The sequence below is a fragment of the Seriola dumerili genome, unplaced genomic scaffold (genome assembly GCF_002260705.1).
Source record: "Seriola dumerili isolate Sdu_G_001 unplaced genomic scaffold, Sdu_1.0 BDQW01000122.1, whole genome shotgun sequence".
NCBI lineage: Eukaryota > Metazoa > Chordata > Actinopteri > Carangiformes > Carangidae > Seriola > Seriola dumerili.
This window is the reverse complement of record NW_019174377.1, coordinates 1591423-1606000: the sequence shown is the minus strand read 5'-3', so window position 1 is coordinate 1606000 and position 14578 is coordinate 1591423. Positions and strand designations below refer to the sequence as shown.

At 39.2% G+C, this 14578-nt stretch overlaps 1 protein-coding gene across 1 annotated transcript in view; it reads right to left on the bottom strand.

Moving 5' to 3' along the window:
* Positions 1-14578, bottom strand: part of dync2h1 (dynein cytoplasmic 2 heavy chain 1) — a 113030-nt gene that overhangs the window by 69038 nt on the left and 29414 nt on the right. Inside the window, exons 46-61 of the mRNA XM_022748436.1 lie at positions 14119-14274; positions 13582-13841; positions 11522-11768; positions 11160-11311; positions 10830-10974; positions 9924-10026; positions 7347-7511; positions 6000-6124; positions 5143-5391; positions 4741-4849; positions 4360-4473; positions 3716-3858; positions 3228-3309; positions 2557-2717; positions 1501-1638; positions 45-158 (exon numbers count right to left, since the gene is read on the bottom strand). Coding sequence (XP_022604157.1) covers positions 45-158; positions 1501-1638; positions 2557-2717; positions 3228-3309; positions 3716-3858; positions 4360-4473; positions 4741-4849; positions 5143-5391; positions 6000-6124; positions 7347-7511; positions 9924-10026; positions 10830-10974; positions 11160-11311; positions 11522-11768; positions 13582-13841; positions 14119-14274 — 2463 coding nt within the window. The remainder of the gene's footprint in view (positions 1-44; positions 159-1500; positions 1639-2556; positions 2718-3227; positions 3310-3715; positions 3859-4359; positions 4474-4740; positions 4850-5142; positions 5392-5999; positions 6125-7346; positions 7512-9923; positions 10027-10829; positions 10975-11159; positions 11312-11521; positions 11769-13581; positions 13842-14118; positions 14275-14578) is intronic.

Sequence of the window (14578 nt, the reverse complement as noted above, 5' to 3'; positions counted from 1 at the left end):
TAACTGAGATCATATTGAGTGCACAAGTCAATCAGTCAACCTACCTGTACTTCCTTCAGCTCATCATCAATTTTGGCTTTTCTCTCTTCAATCTTGGACACCTCTTGAGCCATCTTTCCTTTTATCTTTTCCATCTCTGTCTTCTGGTCACTGGCATTCTGGATAATCAAAATGATCATGTAATGTTTGATTGACTGTGTTGGTTTGAAACTACAGCTTTCAAATGTTTCAAATTCTTAACAGAAGAATATTACACACAGTATATTCTCTTCAACTATTCATCAGGAAAACCTGACCCTTGACCTAGAAATATTACAACTTAAACTAGATAACCTGTTAAAATACAAATAAGCTTCTTTGTCAGTACTTTAGTTTTGAGATAGTTCAGGCACACATCTCTGATTCTCCTCTGTGGAAAGATGAAAGATTTGGTTTAGGAATAGTCAGAGTAAGACACAGTCATTGATGATGAAAAGAGAGAGAGGATGAATGTTTTGCAGCATCCTTTTCCCACACTTCCTCTCTCTCACCTCTATCCATAGAAACTATCCATCTTATCACATCCTCATCCAAAACTAATCTCTTCATTGACTATCTCCCCTTCCCTCCAATTCTCCCACAGTTAAGACTTGACCCCCTGCTATATACTGCACATTTTCCTTATTTCCTCTCCAAATCTAATTTTCCCAGACTCCTCTACTTCTCCCTGCCCTAATGTTTCCATCTTCCCTGAGCCTATTTCATTTCCACCCTTCATCTCTTTTGTCCCAGTCTTCCTCCTTTTTTCCCTCCCTGCTGTCTCCATCTCCACAGGAGATGTAGCTGCTACAGCCCAAAGGGATGAGTCTAGTCGTTAATTATCACTCTGCAAACTGACTCCGCTGACAGTTTTTCCTTCTTTTGTTTCTTGTGTGTTTTGTTTTTTCTCTCTCCTGCCTTCCCTCCATCTCACTCAAAAAGCAGATTCCCCACAGAGAGAAAGACAGAAGGATATGATAACTAATGAACAGAGTTCAGCTTCCTTTCTTCCTTCCATAAATCTATCCATCCATCCTCCACACAAGGCCAGCAGGAGGAAGGAAAACTTGGGTACCGGGAGATAAAAAACACTGGATGAGAAGTCTAAGAACAAACAAATGTACATATACACACAAACTAAATAAATTGTGTGTCCACAGCAGGGGGGACACAGCCATGAGAAATCCAGAAAAAAGTTGATGACTAGAAGAGATATGCGAATAGAGACAAAGATAAGCTGAGTGAGAGAGAAAAAGAGAAGAGAAGAGAAGAGAAGAGAAGAGAAGAGAAGAGAAGAGAAGAGAAGAGAAGAGAAGAGAAGAGGCTAAGCAGGAAGGGGAGGCATGGTGAGATTTGAGAGGAGGATAGATGTAATGTGGAGGAGACATGAAACCCTGCAGGACTACTGTCCTGCCGGCCCACTGATTGTCAGAGTTGCACACAGTGACAAACATACAGTGACAAACATAGATACACACACACCTGCATGGAAGTGGTGATTTCCTGTAGGGCAGAATCTGCCTCCTGTTGTTTAGTCTTCAGAAGTGCACTCTGCTCTGCAGCCCGCCTCTTCAACTCATCCACCAGTGCCTTAGCTTCATTCAGCTTAGACACACCTGCCTGCAGACACAAGTCAATCATACCATTTGAGAGATATAAAATAAGATTCTAATATATGAGCAAAAATAAGAAACCTAAAATTCTACATGGAGTTCAATAGTGCTGTCACTTCTGAGGGCAAGTGCCAGATCCAAATATACACGCTGCACTTGGAACAGACAAGGATTATTAATTAATAAATAAAGTTAGACTCAAGTGTATAGAAATCACAGTTTGTGTTGTTCAACATTCTGATAACATCTTTGGAGAATACATAATATACACCTGTTTTTATCTGCTAATATATGGAGTTTTGTCGCACTACGTAGGTAGGCATGAGCAAACATCCTGAGCCTGACATACACGAGACTGAACGTGACTGGGCAGCATCATGTTGACAGATAAGGTGACTAAATCATTATCAGCTTGCTAGCTAGCACATTGTAGTATAGTGATGTTGTACTAATCCATTCTCGTTGCAAGAGACATTGACTGCATTACAGCCATCTTAATCAATCACTGTTTAGTCTAGCTTTCACCGAGAGGCTCGGAAATGTCAGCATAGCTTAATTTGCTGGATGATAATGTTAACGGTAACGAAAACTAGACTAAAAAACTAATGTTGGTTATAAACAGACAAGAGGAGTGGGATGAATAATGTTAGACTGGAGATAATGCATATAAAATCTACAAAGTAAAGTTTCGTTTTCTGCTGGAGCCGGTTGTTGGCAGACTCCATTTCAACGCTAATGTTGGTACTGCAGAGGAGTGGAACAGAGGCGTTGAGGCAAAACTCGGGAGCAAGCATAAATGTCACATCCCTTAGGTTTTCCCATAAAATTCATCCCAAACCCTTATCATAGAAATGAATCCACGGGCAGGCAATAAGCAACCAAGAAATGTGTCCATGTGTACCATTTAGTACAGCTGATATTTTACCTGTAGATGCTGTTGTCGGGTTGTGAGTTGGCTTTGCTTCCGGCTGTATAATGCAGTGTAAACATGCAGAAAGGCCATATACTGGCTGGGAGTTGCACCATGTTCTCTACATGACTCGTGGACCATCAAGAACAAACGGCACAGGTCTCCCTGCCCAGACCCTGCTGGGAGATGAAGAAGCCTGTGAGCACAGACTGGATCGAAATTATGAAGTCATTCTCATTACATTAAACACAGACACATTATAAATATAATGCTAGAAATAGAGTTAATAAGCTCCTGAATTATCTAATGGTTACCTTAGTACAGCAAAATTTGTTGTATTTCCAAGGTGGGTTAGGGTTGAGAGTCCTCTCAAATACTGGCAGAAATGGTTGCCATTGCATACACAGACTTTTTTTATACACTGACTCAAAAAATCTAGGCAGGAATATGAAGGCATTCATATTGTAAAGATGATAGTTCCTCAGGTATGCAAAAGATATGTATTTGGTGGATATTCAAGGATTATTATAAGTCCTTAATATTTTAAATTTTGTTATAACAGCAAGGCAATATGATATGAAACAAATGTCTAATCATTAATAACACAATCATACAACTTAAAAGAGTAATTCAAAGAAAATGGGTATTTCCATAAATCAGCAGTTTGGCCTTGTATGTGCTCTTACCTGAGTTTTTCCCCTTGGTAGCATCCTCACTTTCATTCTCCTCCCCTCCTCCTTCTGTCTTTGCCAGCAGCAGCTCAGGAATCTGACAAGGAACAGGTTTGCACACACCATATGTAAAATTCTGATAGAAAGCACTGATGCGTGTATTGAAAAACTTTCCTCTCTTGTCTGCTTCTTAAAATTAATATGGCTGGTTTTCAATTAAAAAAGTGTGTGATACCACAGGTAAATGTACTTTTTAAGCCTTGCAGTGATAGGATCTGGAGTCCCTGGATACTGGTAAAGCATACAAGCTTTCCATAAACCTAATCAAAGAATGCTCTTCACAAGTTTGTCTCTTAAATGTTTTTCAGATACATGAATCTTCATGCTCAACACATACTGCTGAATTAAATCAGCCCTATCATAAATCCTGGTGTGAACTTTATCAGCTGATTTAATATCTATTTTTGGTCTTATCTTGTCCCTTGTGCTTGTTGACCTCTAACCTTCTTCATGCTGCTTTCAGTCCATCCTTCCATCCACTGAACAGAACACTTGCGGTAAAAAGCGGGGTTACTCTCACAGTTGATGGTGAAGGTGGAGTTGGAGCAGTCCATGATCAGAACAATATGAAGGTTCTGCTGGATTCCTAAGGGGTGTGTGAAACAGGTTTGGAAACAAAAACAGTGGCAGAGTTTATCAAAGAATGTAGCTTGAGACAGTAAATGAGAGGGAAACAGAGACTGTGAGGAACAATGAGAATACATGTACTAGTTGTTGTGTCACTGATACTGTCCATGTTAGCTGGTACCTCCCTAACAGAGTTGGATAGTGAGGGTAAGCAGGGAGCTCTTTAGTGGGTTTACTTTGACAATAATACAGCTATTGATTTGATTTTCTAGCAGCAACCTCAGTGACACTGCACCATTTCTGCAGTACACACAGCTCTGCACAGCAGTGGGGCAGAAGAATGGAGTCAGATACAATCATAGAAGAAAATACTGTAGTTAGAACAATCACTGGCTATAAATGACACAGACAGAGTTATACAGTGAGAAGAGGACAGGAGAACCACATATACATCAAGGGAATAGACCAAAATAATGAACAAAGACAGACAGAGTGCTGTCAATAACTATACAGTACTGACTGTAGGAAAAGTAGTTGTAGAGTGGTCCACTGAATCCATCCTGGGAAGCTGAATCTTTGAGGGAGGAGAGGAGAGGCTCCAGTTCCTCTGGGGAGTACAGACCTGGAACTTCACCTGAAATATGACACACACAAAAAATGACCAGTGTTTCTTTACACACTAGCATCACTCAGAAGGAAGCAAACCTGTGAACTATGATTGGTGTACAGCATTGTGATTGTAGTTATGGCTACTCTGTTGCATGGCCCATATTCAAATATACATCAAGTAAACCCTAAAACAGGGGCTGCTACCTAATCCAAATTCTAATCGTAACCCTAAAATGAAATTGTAATCCCTTGAGGCACTAATAATCAAATCAAACAATAACACAATACACACCCGATGACAGCAGGCTGTTGACCATCTCTAAGAAAGCTGGGTGAACAAACTGATAGTCCTCCAACAGCAGAACCACCTGTTGGCCCTCCAGACCTGCCAGCTGCATCACCTACACAAACAGTACACACATACACACTATATTATACATTTGATACAAGTACATCACATATAAACAAATACATCTGATATATATAAAAACACGATACACCACAGGCATACAGACACCAAAAGTCCTTTTAAAATCTGAAACAAAACACTTGATAGAGTGTTAATGAGAAGACAATTAAATTGCTTGCCAGTACAAGGCTATGATCTCTAAGTGCATTCTGCAAAAAGTGGTTAGTTTGGAACAATGTGTACCAGTTGAGCCTATAAAATCTTATAAAGGCGATCTACAATTACCGTTTTGAGATCATTGTTGAAATGTTTAAGTGTGTAACCACGGGAGATTTTGGGCGTGAACAATGTGTATCCATGCATGTGTGACACCAGGGACGTGGCTGTGTGCCGACCCACTCCACTCCGGCCCGCCAGTAGCAGAGAGCCACCGGGTCGGCTCAGGACCCGATCCACCCTGGACACAAAGTCACACACTTCCCTGAACAGCAGGAGGTCCAGTTCCCTGTTATCACGACTGTATAGCACTACTCCCTAGAGGGGAAATGGGGACACATGAGGAGGTGCACAACAGACACTCAAATACAATGTAATTAAAATAAGAAAACAAAAACAAAGAAACACAATCACATGAAAAAGATACAAAGATAGCAGCAGAGGAAGAAGTATTCAGATCATTAACTTACTAAGCTGCAACACCAAAATGTAATAATGGATTCCTGCATTCAAAATTCTACTTAAGTAAGTTTTATTAGCAAAGTACCAAAAGAAAAAGTTCTATTATGCAGAATAGTATCTTGAAGAGCATTATCATCATATTTATTATGTGAATATTGTGTTTTATTAATGAAACATTAGCATGTAAGTAGCATTTAAGTTATGTGAGAAAAATCTTAAAACGGAAGGTCACTGTCAAAATATTGTAGTGCAGTAAAAAGTGCAAAATATAATAGAGCAAACAGATAAAATGGCATAAAAGGGAAATACAAATATATGTACCACAAAAATTTTACTTAAGCACAGTACTTCTACTTGCTTATATACGCAACTAGTGTCCGCTAATATACATTCATATATGTACGTGCAGACACTTAATCCTACAAGCCTGACTACACATCAGACAACAGTTCCTCACTGTGTACCTTCTGTATAACTTGTTTTAGGTCAGCAGAATCCAGTCGTCCCAGTTGTTTACCATGAGGTGGTAGAGATTGGCCTGGTGCTATTACAGCCCCCTCAGAGGCTCCCCATGTCACATAGAAACCATCTGTACACAGAGAAATATCATGGACTGTTAGTAACACAGCTGCATATGTTCCCATCATATGACATACAGCAGAAGCTTTCTGCAGAAGTGAGAGAAAAGACACAAAAATTGAGCAATGCAAAGGCAGAACTGTCACAAAAACAAACTGATAGCAGTAAACTGAGATAAAATGTGTGTCTGAATGTTTAATCTGTGCAATACAAATACCACAGCTAACATACCAGATATTGCAGCGCAGCAGGTAGGTGTTTGTTTCACTGGTGGACTGCATGTCTGGCCAGTTTGGTCACTAAGGTTACAAAGTGCCAGTCTTTAGCTAATGCGTTCTCACATATTAGATATGAATGCAGCTTGCTTGTATTAATATGAAGAAGGCTGGGCAATACCAATAGGTAGGTCAAAAAAAGTAGTGACAGGGATATTAAAAACAAGCTATCACACTTGTTAGGTGATGTCTTTAGTGGAGCTGCCAGAATTGTAAGCCTTTGTTTAGCAGTCTCAAGTGCCTTTGTTATGTTATATTAAGAAGACTGACGCTTGGTGCCATCTTTTGCCAGGCATTTCTAATGCTGCTGTGCAGATCATTGCAGATCATCGGTATAGTGCTTATTAGTACTGCTCCTACCGTGTAGGTAGGAGCAGTACCTACAGGGTATGTAAGGAGGAGAGGTTCTGAATTTAACTTTTTCTCTAATTTCTCCTTGAGTCATGAGGGGAACCTCTGTACAGTGTTAACAAGACTAGACATCAGTCTGGTATGACTCTTGAATCTTGACTTATTATTGACTCTTATTCATCTCACACTAGGAACTGGCAGGCAAGTGTCGGACTCGAGTCGTCAGCTTCAACCAGAATTTGAAACAAGTGGCCAAAATCTCACCCCTGCTATTACCAAAAAATTCAAATGTTATTACCAGTGGGTGACACTAAAGGATATTCTTAACCGGTGAATGAGAGATAAACACTAGTTTTGTTTATAGTCGTTAAGTTGTTTAGAGTAGTCAACCGTTTAGTAATTTTTATTTTTTAGAATAAGCAAACAGACCATCATCTGAGAAGGAACTGCCATAAATAAAATCTGTGATGGAATCTTGGAATCCTGTTATGTCTTGTGCAGTGTTTGGACTGTTGAATCCATATGAGCCTGCAAGCAGTCTTATTTTATTGTGTATGTAGGATTTGACTGAAGGTATATGTCTGTGAGAGGAGACCTATCTCATACCAGTCATGTTGTCTAGAGCATCAGAGCCCCAGTCTCCCCGTATAATGGAAGAGAGGATGTTATCAAAGGTGTGAAGGTCTTTGGAGGAAACTAGCCGGTCTCTGAACAGCCTCCTGGCCTCGTATGCTACCACCTCCAACACGCTGTCTGTCACATTAGATTGAGCTAAAAATTAATAAAGGAGAAACACACATATATCGATTGAAAACGGTGGTGGTTACATAGCAAATTTCAGTGAATCATGTTTCAAGGGAAAGTTTTTTCTCACTTAAAGCATTAAAACACACAATGAGCATTTTGTTTCAAAAAGTACAGACACAAGCATAGTATTTACACTATGACTCAGAATTCAACATTGGTCAGAGGGCTGTTTTTGGTGGATCAGGCATGACAAAAGCACCTCCCAGGGTGAAACTAAGTTTACTAAATTCCCCCAAGAATCAACAAAGTGCTGCTAGCTAAAAAGAGGACAAGCCTGAATCATGGTCTCATAGGCGGCTCGCTTCAACAGTGTCTGTCACATTATATTGAATAACTGTAGAAGGGAATCAAACAGAGACACAGCTGACACTCTGGGGTTTTCCTGGCATATTAAATTTTAAAAACCACTAAAGAAAAGAAAACACTTAAAGTGCCAAGTTGTCATGCTAAACATTCTCTATGCCTATGGCTTTAAAATGATTTCCCTGCCCAAAACCCACCTTAGTGGTGACTCTACCAAAACAGTAAATAATAAAAAAGACAACAAAGCCTGGCAATCCTGGATTTTTGAGGCAGATACTGATCTTGATATTTGAGAGCTCAAAAAGTCTGTTAACAATATTTGTTTCTTAATGTACTTAAATTAATTAAAATCAGTTAAAGGGGCTGTGTGTAAGTTTTGCCTACCACTGAACGAGGTTTCTTGCCAGGAGAGGGTGGTGCTGATTGTCGCTCACAGAGCTTCAAACATTGTTGTCTATATAATACAAGATGTTATAATATGCCCTCTGAGCAGTTGTACCTCTTCAGGGCAGATTGGAGCCTACAGTGAGCTGCTATCAGAAAATGACGAGTTGGGCTAGGGCTAGCTGGTTACCGTGCTAACCTCAATAGAAGAAAAGACATGATAGAGACAAGAGATAACATTAACGTTGCTTTCCACCGCTGGAGACAGCATTTGGTGAGTATAGGAATGAAGTTTGATGCTGAATTTATCATAATTAGTGTATAAATTCTTCAGTTACAGCCAAAAACGTGTTTTGTGAGGTCACACTGACCTTGCCCTTTAACCATCAAAATCTAAACAGTTGAGTCCAAGTGACTGCTTGTGCCAAATTTGAAGAAGTTCCCTCAAGGTGTTTCTGAGATATTGTGTTCACAAGAATGGGACAGATGTGAGGTCAAAGTGACCTTGAACTTTAAAATTGAACTTTTGGAGCCCACTGTATCTGTGATAAGCTTCAACTGGCTGATGATATCAGCTATTCCAGTGTATCAGTCAGCTCTAAAAACCACAAAGTAAAACTCAACGTTATGCTCCAGATATACTGTTGTGTGAGAACAAAGCAACAAAATCTGCAAGCCAAAGTCCACTTTCATGACAACCTTTTCATTTACATGGTGAAACACAATCACGATTGGTCTTGGGCCCAAATTAGTGTAATCTCCATAAATAAATAAAAAAAACAAAACAAAGAAAACTCAATAATAATTTAAACAAATTTTGATTAAAATTCAAACACAAAAGTTATGGAAGTTATGAAGTGTTGTAAATATATTCCCCACATAAACATACATCAACATTGACAGAATAAAAATGAAGATAGATTTTTACAAGCAAAAACGAAGGTAAACAGCAAGGGGGAAAGGAAGAAGGAAGAAGTAAGAGTAAGTTAAAAAATGATGAGCATAGGAGAAGAGAAGTTTGTCCGCTGACGTGTTTAATTAAAATAAATGATTGGACTCACTATCACAGCAGGAACACATTGCAGAAGTAGAGAAAGAGTGACAGAGGGAGAGATGAAAGGACAGCAAAGGGAGAGGATGATAAAAGAGGGGGAGAGACGACTGACAGAGAGGAAGTAAGGAAAGAGAGGAGAAAAGAGAGAGTGAGAGAGGGATGGAATGAAGAAAAGGTGAGAGTTGGAGACAGTAGCTCTGAGCTAAAAGTATACTGACAAGAAACTAAGCCATCTGGTCTTGTCCTTTTGATTCTGGCATCAAAACTGAGTTATAAATGCTTCATGTTCCTCAGCAGCAGTAAGATTACTGTATGTGTGCACTCTAAGGAATTAGTAGAAAACCAGTGGGTCATTAAATCCAACTTTTCCAATCCAACATTTTTGTTCGCATATAGCAGGGCTTCTGAAAAAGTCAGTCACAACCACTTATGGGCCTGGGTCTGATTTTTAAGGCTTCCCACATTACAAAAATGAAGAGATAGATATTCTGTCAAGCTACCAATGAAGCCTGAAGCTTCGTATTTTTTCCCTAACTTACAGAGGGTTGGGATGTCCCTGGTTATTGCATAGATTTTACACATGTTGAAAAAGATATTAATATGTATGCATTCTTGCATCATGTATGTTTGATTACCTGCAGTGAGGTCATATCGCAGGAGGCTGAGAACCCATTCTGTGAGAATACAGGGGGTAAACAGGTAGTGACTGTGGTCGTCCACAGTAAACTTGGCTTTTACCTGAGAGGAGAGAAACACATGGAGATGATAACATACTGTACATGATCAAAATTAATTGTCAATCAGTAATAGGATTATGGCCACACTATGGTTGATATCTGCCTCTTGTGTGCCATCCATAGCTGCAATTTGGAAGCGGCAATATGGGATTTAATTCACTAATAGCGTGTGCCTGTATGTCCTACACAGAATAAAACAATTCTCCTGCAGAACTGTATGGATTTGTAATTCAGTTATACATATATTCTATTTTTGTTGAAAAGCTGCAAAATATCAACAGAATGAGAATTTCTGCTCTGCCACCCAACTATTATATACAGTACAACTCTTGGTGGCAAAAGATCCATGAGACTTAATTGTATCCAATTATTACTTGAAAATGTCATATGATTAATTATTCAACATTTATGATATTAATTAACATAGTAAGATGCTGGGATAATGCCCATGATGTTAAATAAAAGAGACAGATATGCTAATAGAATTGATTTATGTCAACTGTCAATGTACAAAATTTTTCCCCGACATCCTCATCGTCTTAGCAAAATGGCAAAAATGTATCTAAGTTATCTAAAAACGGATGTGCTTTTCAAAATACTGCAAAGCACTCAACCAAATCCGGGAATTCAAAGGGCTGTTTTAAAGCATACAGAGGCAGTGCTATTTTTCTGTAAACAGGTGTAAAGATTTCTTCCTGATCACATATTAAGTCTTCAGTGACTTGGTTATGCTTTTAATATCTCAGGCAAGAATATGTTACTACAAATATAGAATATGAATGAACACTGTGTCTAATTCAATACCTGTTCATAGAGCTGCACAAGCGAGCCAGCCAGCTGGTGGGTTTTCCCTGTGCTGGCCCAGGCTGCCTGGCTGCCCAAGCTATGTTGGAGAACTGGCTGCAGGTATGCTGAGTATATAGTCTGCAGCTGCTCCCTGTCTGGATAGCTAAAGGCAGAGGCAAAGAAGCAGAGAAACAGACAGATGGAGGGGCAAAAAAGATACATCAACAGGTTCGGGGTTCGAGGGAGACCAATAGCAAAACGCAGAAACTCTCTGGAAAAGTGAACTAAGGCATGAATATAAATTAAAGAAAATTTGTTTTCTATTTGTAGCATTTGCATCATACTTACTCTATGGTGCAGATGCGTACTATAGAAGAGAAGCGGGATGTGAGTGAATGGCTCCCGACAGCACCCCCTGTTGACATGGAGGCCACCACCTGAATGTTCTCAAGACTCACCCACTCCAGATTTTCATCGTAGAATCCCTTATAGGTCAGTACCTGGAGGTGATTCAATGATTTCAATGATTTGAAAGCATTCAGATTCTGTTTTATTAAAGGGTTCAAAAAGTCAGTAAGATAGTACTCTAATTTTAAAATGGGATAGTCTGAGCTATGCTGATGAGATAGGAATCAGGAACCACATCATCCTTTCATTCACTAATTATTTGCTTATCTGTCTGTATGTTTTTGTCAACGTATCTACTCTACCTGTTGCAAGAAGGCAGTGAGATTGCTGGTCCCCCATTTGTCCGGTTTGGGTAGGTTGATATCTTTTAGGTAAAGGACTAGGTTCTCACAGTCCTTAGGTCTGAATACTCGGCCAGTATTTGAGCTGAGCATCAAGCAGGTCTGACTGAGCTTCTGTAGCACATGGCGAGATGAGGTCTGTGCACTGCAGTGAACCACAGCGACTTGAGTGGAGCGCAGTCGAGAGAAGGCGTAGCGCAGGAGCATGCTAGACAGAAAACAATACATAGAAAAAAGGTCAAGAAACACACACTCACTTATATACTGTATTTAGGTGTGGATAAATCTCACAGTGTGTTATACCTTCAGCTAATTTACGTTAATGGTATATATTCATTTTATATATGCAAGTTCAATAAAACAACATACATATAAAAATTTTATATGCTTGTATATTGTAGCATATTGGGGATAAATGGGTGGAACCCTAACCCAGCATGATCTGAGGTGATGTGTTTACAGACATAAGGTGAGTAGATTGTGTTCTAAATGTTATCCAAATGTTATCTGTGCTTGGTGACTAGTGTTCCTGTTCTTGACAATAACTCTGAAATGTTTCTGGTAGCTTGTAGTCCCTTTATGGAAAAAGCATGTTACACGATGAGTGAAGTGAGTTGTACAGTTAATGACATCCCTTGAGGTGCAGTGTTTTGTTGTTCTTGTTATGCTAATAAACCGCACCCTCTGTAGTCCTGCAGTGTAAGGGGCACAGGGGTTGTTACGAACCAGAAATTATTTCTCAGCCTGAACTCTTCCCACAACAGATCTTTGGCTTACTACAAGATGTTTTTCTTATTTATATCTCATCAATTTAAAACATGTCTATTTTCTCATTTCTAAGAAAGTGGTCTCAGACTTTTGGAACCCACTGTATATAATATCAACATATATTAACAGGCTTTGGGATGGATATGTATTCATATAACATATGTCTATGAGCATAAATACATAAACATATATATTTGTATGGGCTAGACATATATCAATATAAGAAATTGTTCCAATTTCCAATAGGTTTCATATATAATCATTAATTAATAATATTTACTTGTGTTTCTATTTTATGGGTTAGGGTTAGTTATATATGTACATATATTTCATATATGGAAATTTGATATATGTACATAAACAACGTTTGCGTATGGAAGTAAGTATGTGTGTAAAATAATTAGATGTTCTTTTATTAGAGGACTAAACTGACAAACCCAGTGACCTTTCAGGCGAAGTCAGGCAAGACAAGGGGATGAGAAAAGGAAAAAGTGAGAGAGACTCAACTGGAGTGTAAAAGGCAAACTGAGTGACCCTTGTTCTTCAAACCTCTGGGGAGGGAAGCAATTACTTTTAAGGCAACAAACCTGTGTGCTCACATAAATAAGCCAAAGCACATACAACACACACACACAGATTTGATCCTCATTCTGACTTGTTAGTACCTTTACATGAAAGGTCAAGTCTTGAATAAAATAAGCTTTGATGTCAGGGTTGATTGTGTGATTGTGTGCTTTTTAGCCTCCACATCTGAGTGCCTCTGCCTTTGACTCACAATCCGTGATGCACACTCTCATATAATGACTTCACTAACCCTTTTTCTACAAGAAGACCAACATGAGGTTTGCCTGGGAGAGTGCCTACTACTCTTTATACAGACTGCCATTGCAAACAATATGAAACCATTACAGTAATCTTGCTAAAAGAGTGAATATTAATTAACTCAATACTGGCTAAATAACCAACAAGCACTTTTTGGAACTACTCTTGTATGTCAGCATGTGTAAAATCATAATATAACAATCCTGCCACTGTGAGGTTAATTTTAATGTTTACATTTTTATGAAGTGCTTATGTTTGCATGTACACTGTTGTTTTACATGTGATTGTTATATACACTGATGTGTATATACAGAATACAATGTGTCTCCATATTTATAACTTTGCAATTGTGTGTATATGACTCCTAAGTTTATGATTATGCAAATATTTGAGCCCTTATTGTGCTTTTATTTCTGCATATGTATATTTACCCCTTTCCACAGCCCTCTGGCCCGACCACCATGAAGGGTTGCCTGTTCTGAGCAGTGAGCCATGGGGAGAAACAGTGCAGACCTCTCTGCATGTCTGGAGTCTCTATAACAGGTAGTGTGTGTGTATGAGAGAGCTGTTCCAGTGTGAGACCCTCGGGACGCTGGAATATATAGGCTGCTAGATGGCCGCTGTCAGAGTCATAGTAAGTATCTAGTGGTTTTCTGGCATCTGGTGGGCTTTCCCTCGCCCAGCTCAGCAACTGCAGATATACAAGAAAAGAGTACACATCAGTAGCGGGAGTGGTACCATTCTGAGTAGTGGAATTACAGAAGTTCCCCAGTAGGTGAATATCCTACATTAGTATTTGAATAATGACTCATCCTCATTTTTTCTTTTTTATTTTATCAGTTCCAGTGAAGAGGACGTAATGTAAGAAAAGACTGAGACGTGATAAAATCTAAATCCTAAAACTAAACTGTTACTGTTGCCCTCTGCCCATGCAAAAAAAACCAAAAAAAAAACACAGGGGTCCTTACCTCCTTGGCAAACTCCTGTCGCGTTTTGACGTTGAGGTTTCCTCCCAAACCTCTAAGAAGGCCAACAATAAATTTACCTCTCTCTGCCACAGCGTTGAGGTGTGACAGACCATTGAACACTGTACCCACCAGACTAGTCTCCACCACAAAGTCATTCTGATGAATGGTGAGAAGAGGAGAGGTTATACAAGTTTGAATTAAAAATATGCAAAGATTTTGGAACAAATGGGGTGAAAACAAGAGGAAACCTGGATCTGATCTATGCACTGAGCCTGGTCAAAGTTGATTTACCTATTTTCACTTTCTTAAAATGTTAGCTATTAAATCAATTAAAATGAACGTTGGCCAGTTTACATTGGGGTCATATATTCAGAAAAGTCCTTCATTTTAGTCACTGATATGGCCATGTGTTGACATATACACAGAAAACATTGTTACATGTTGTTCAGTAGGGATGGGT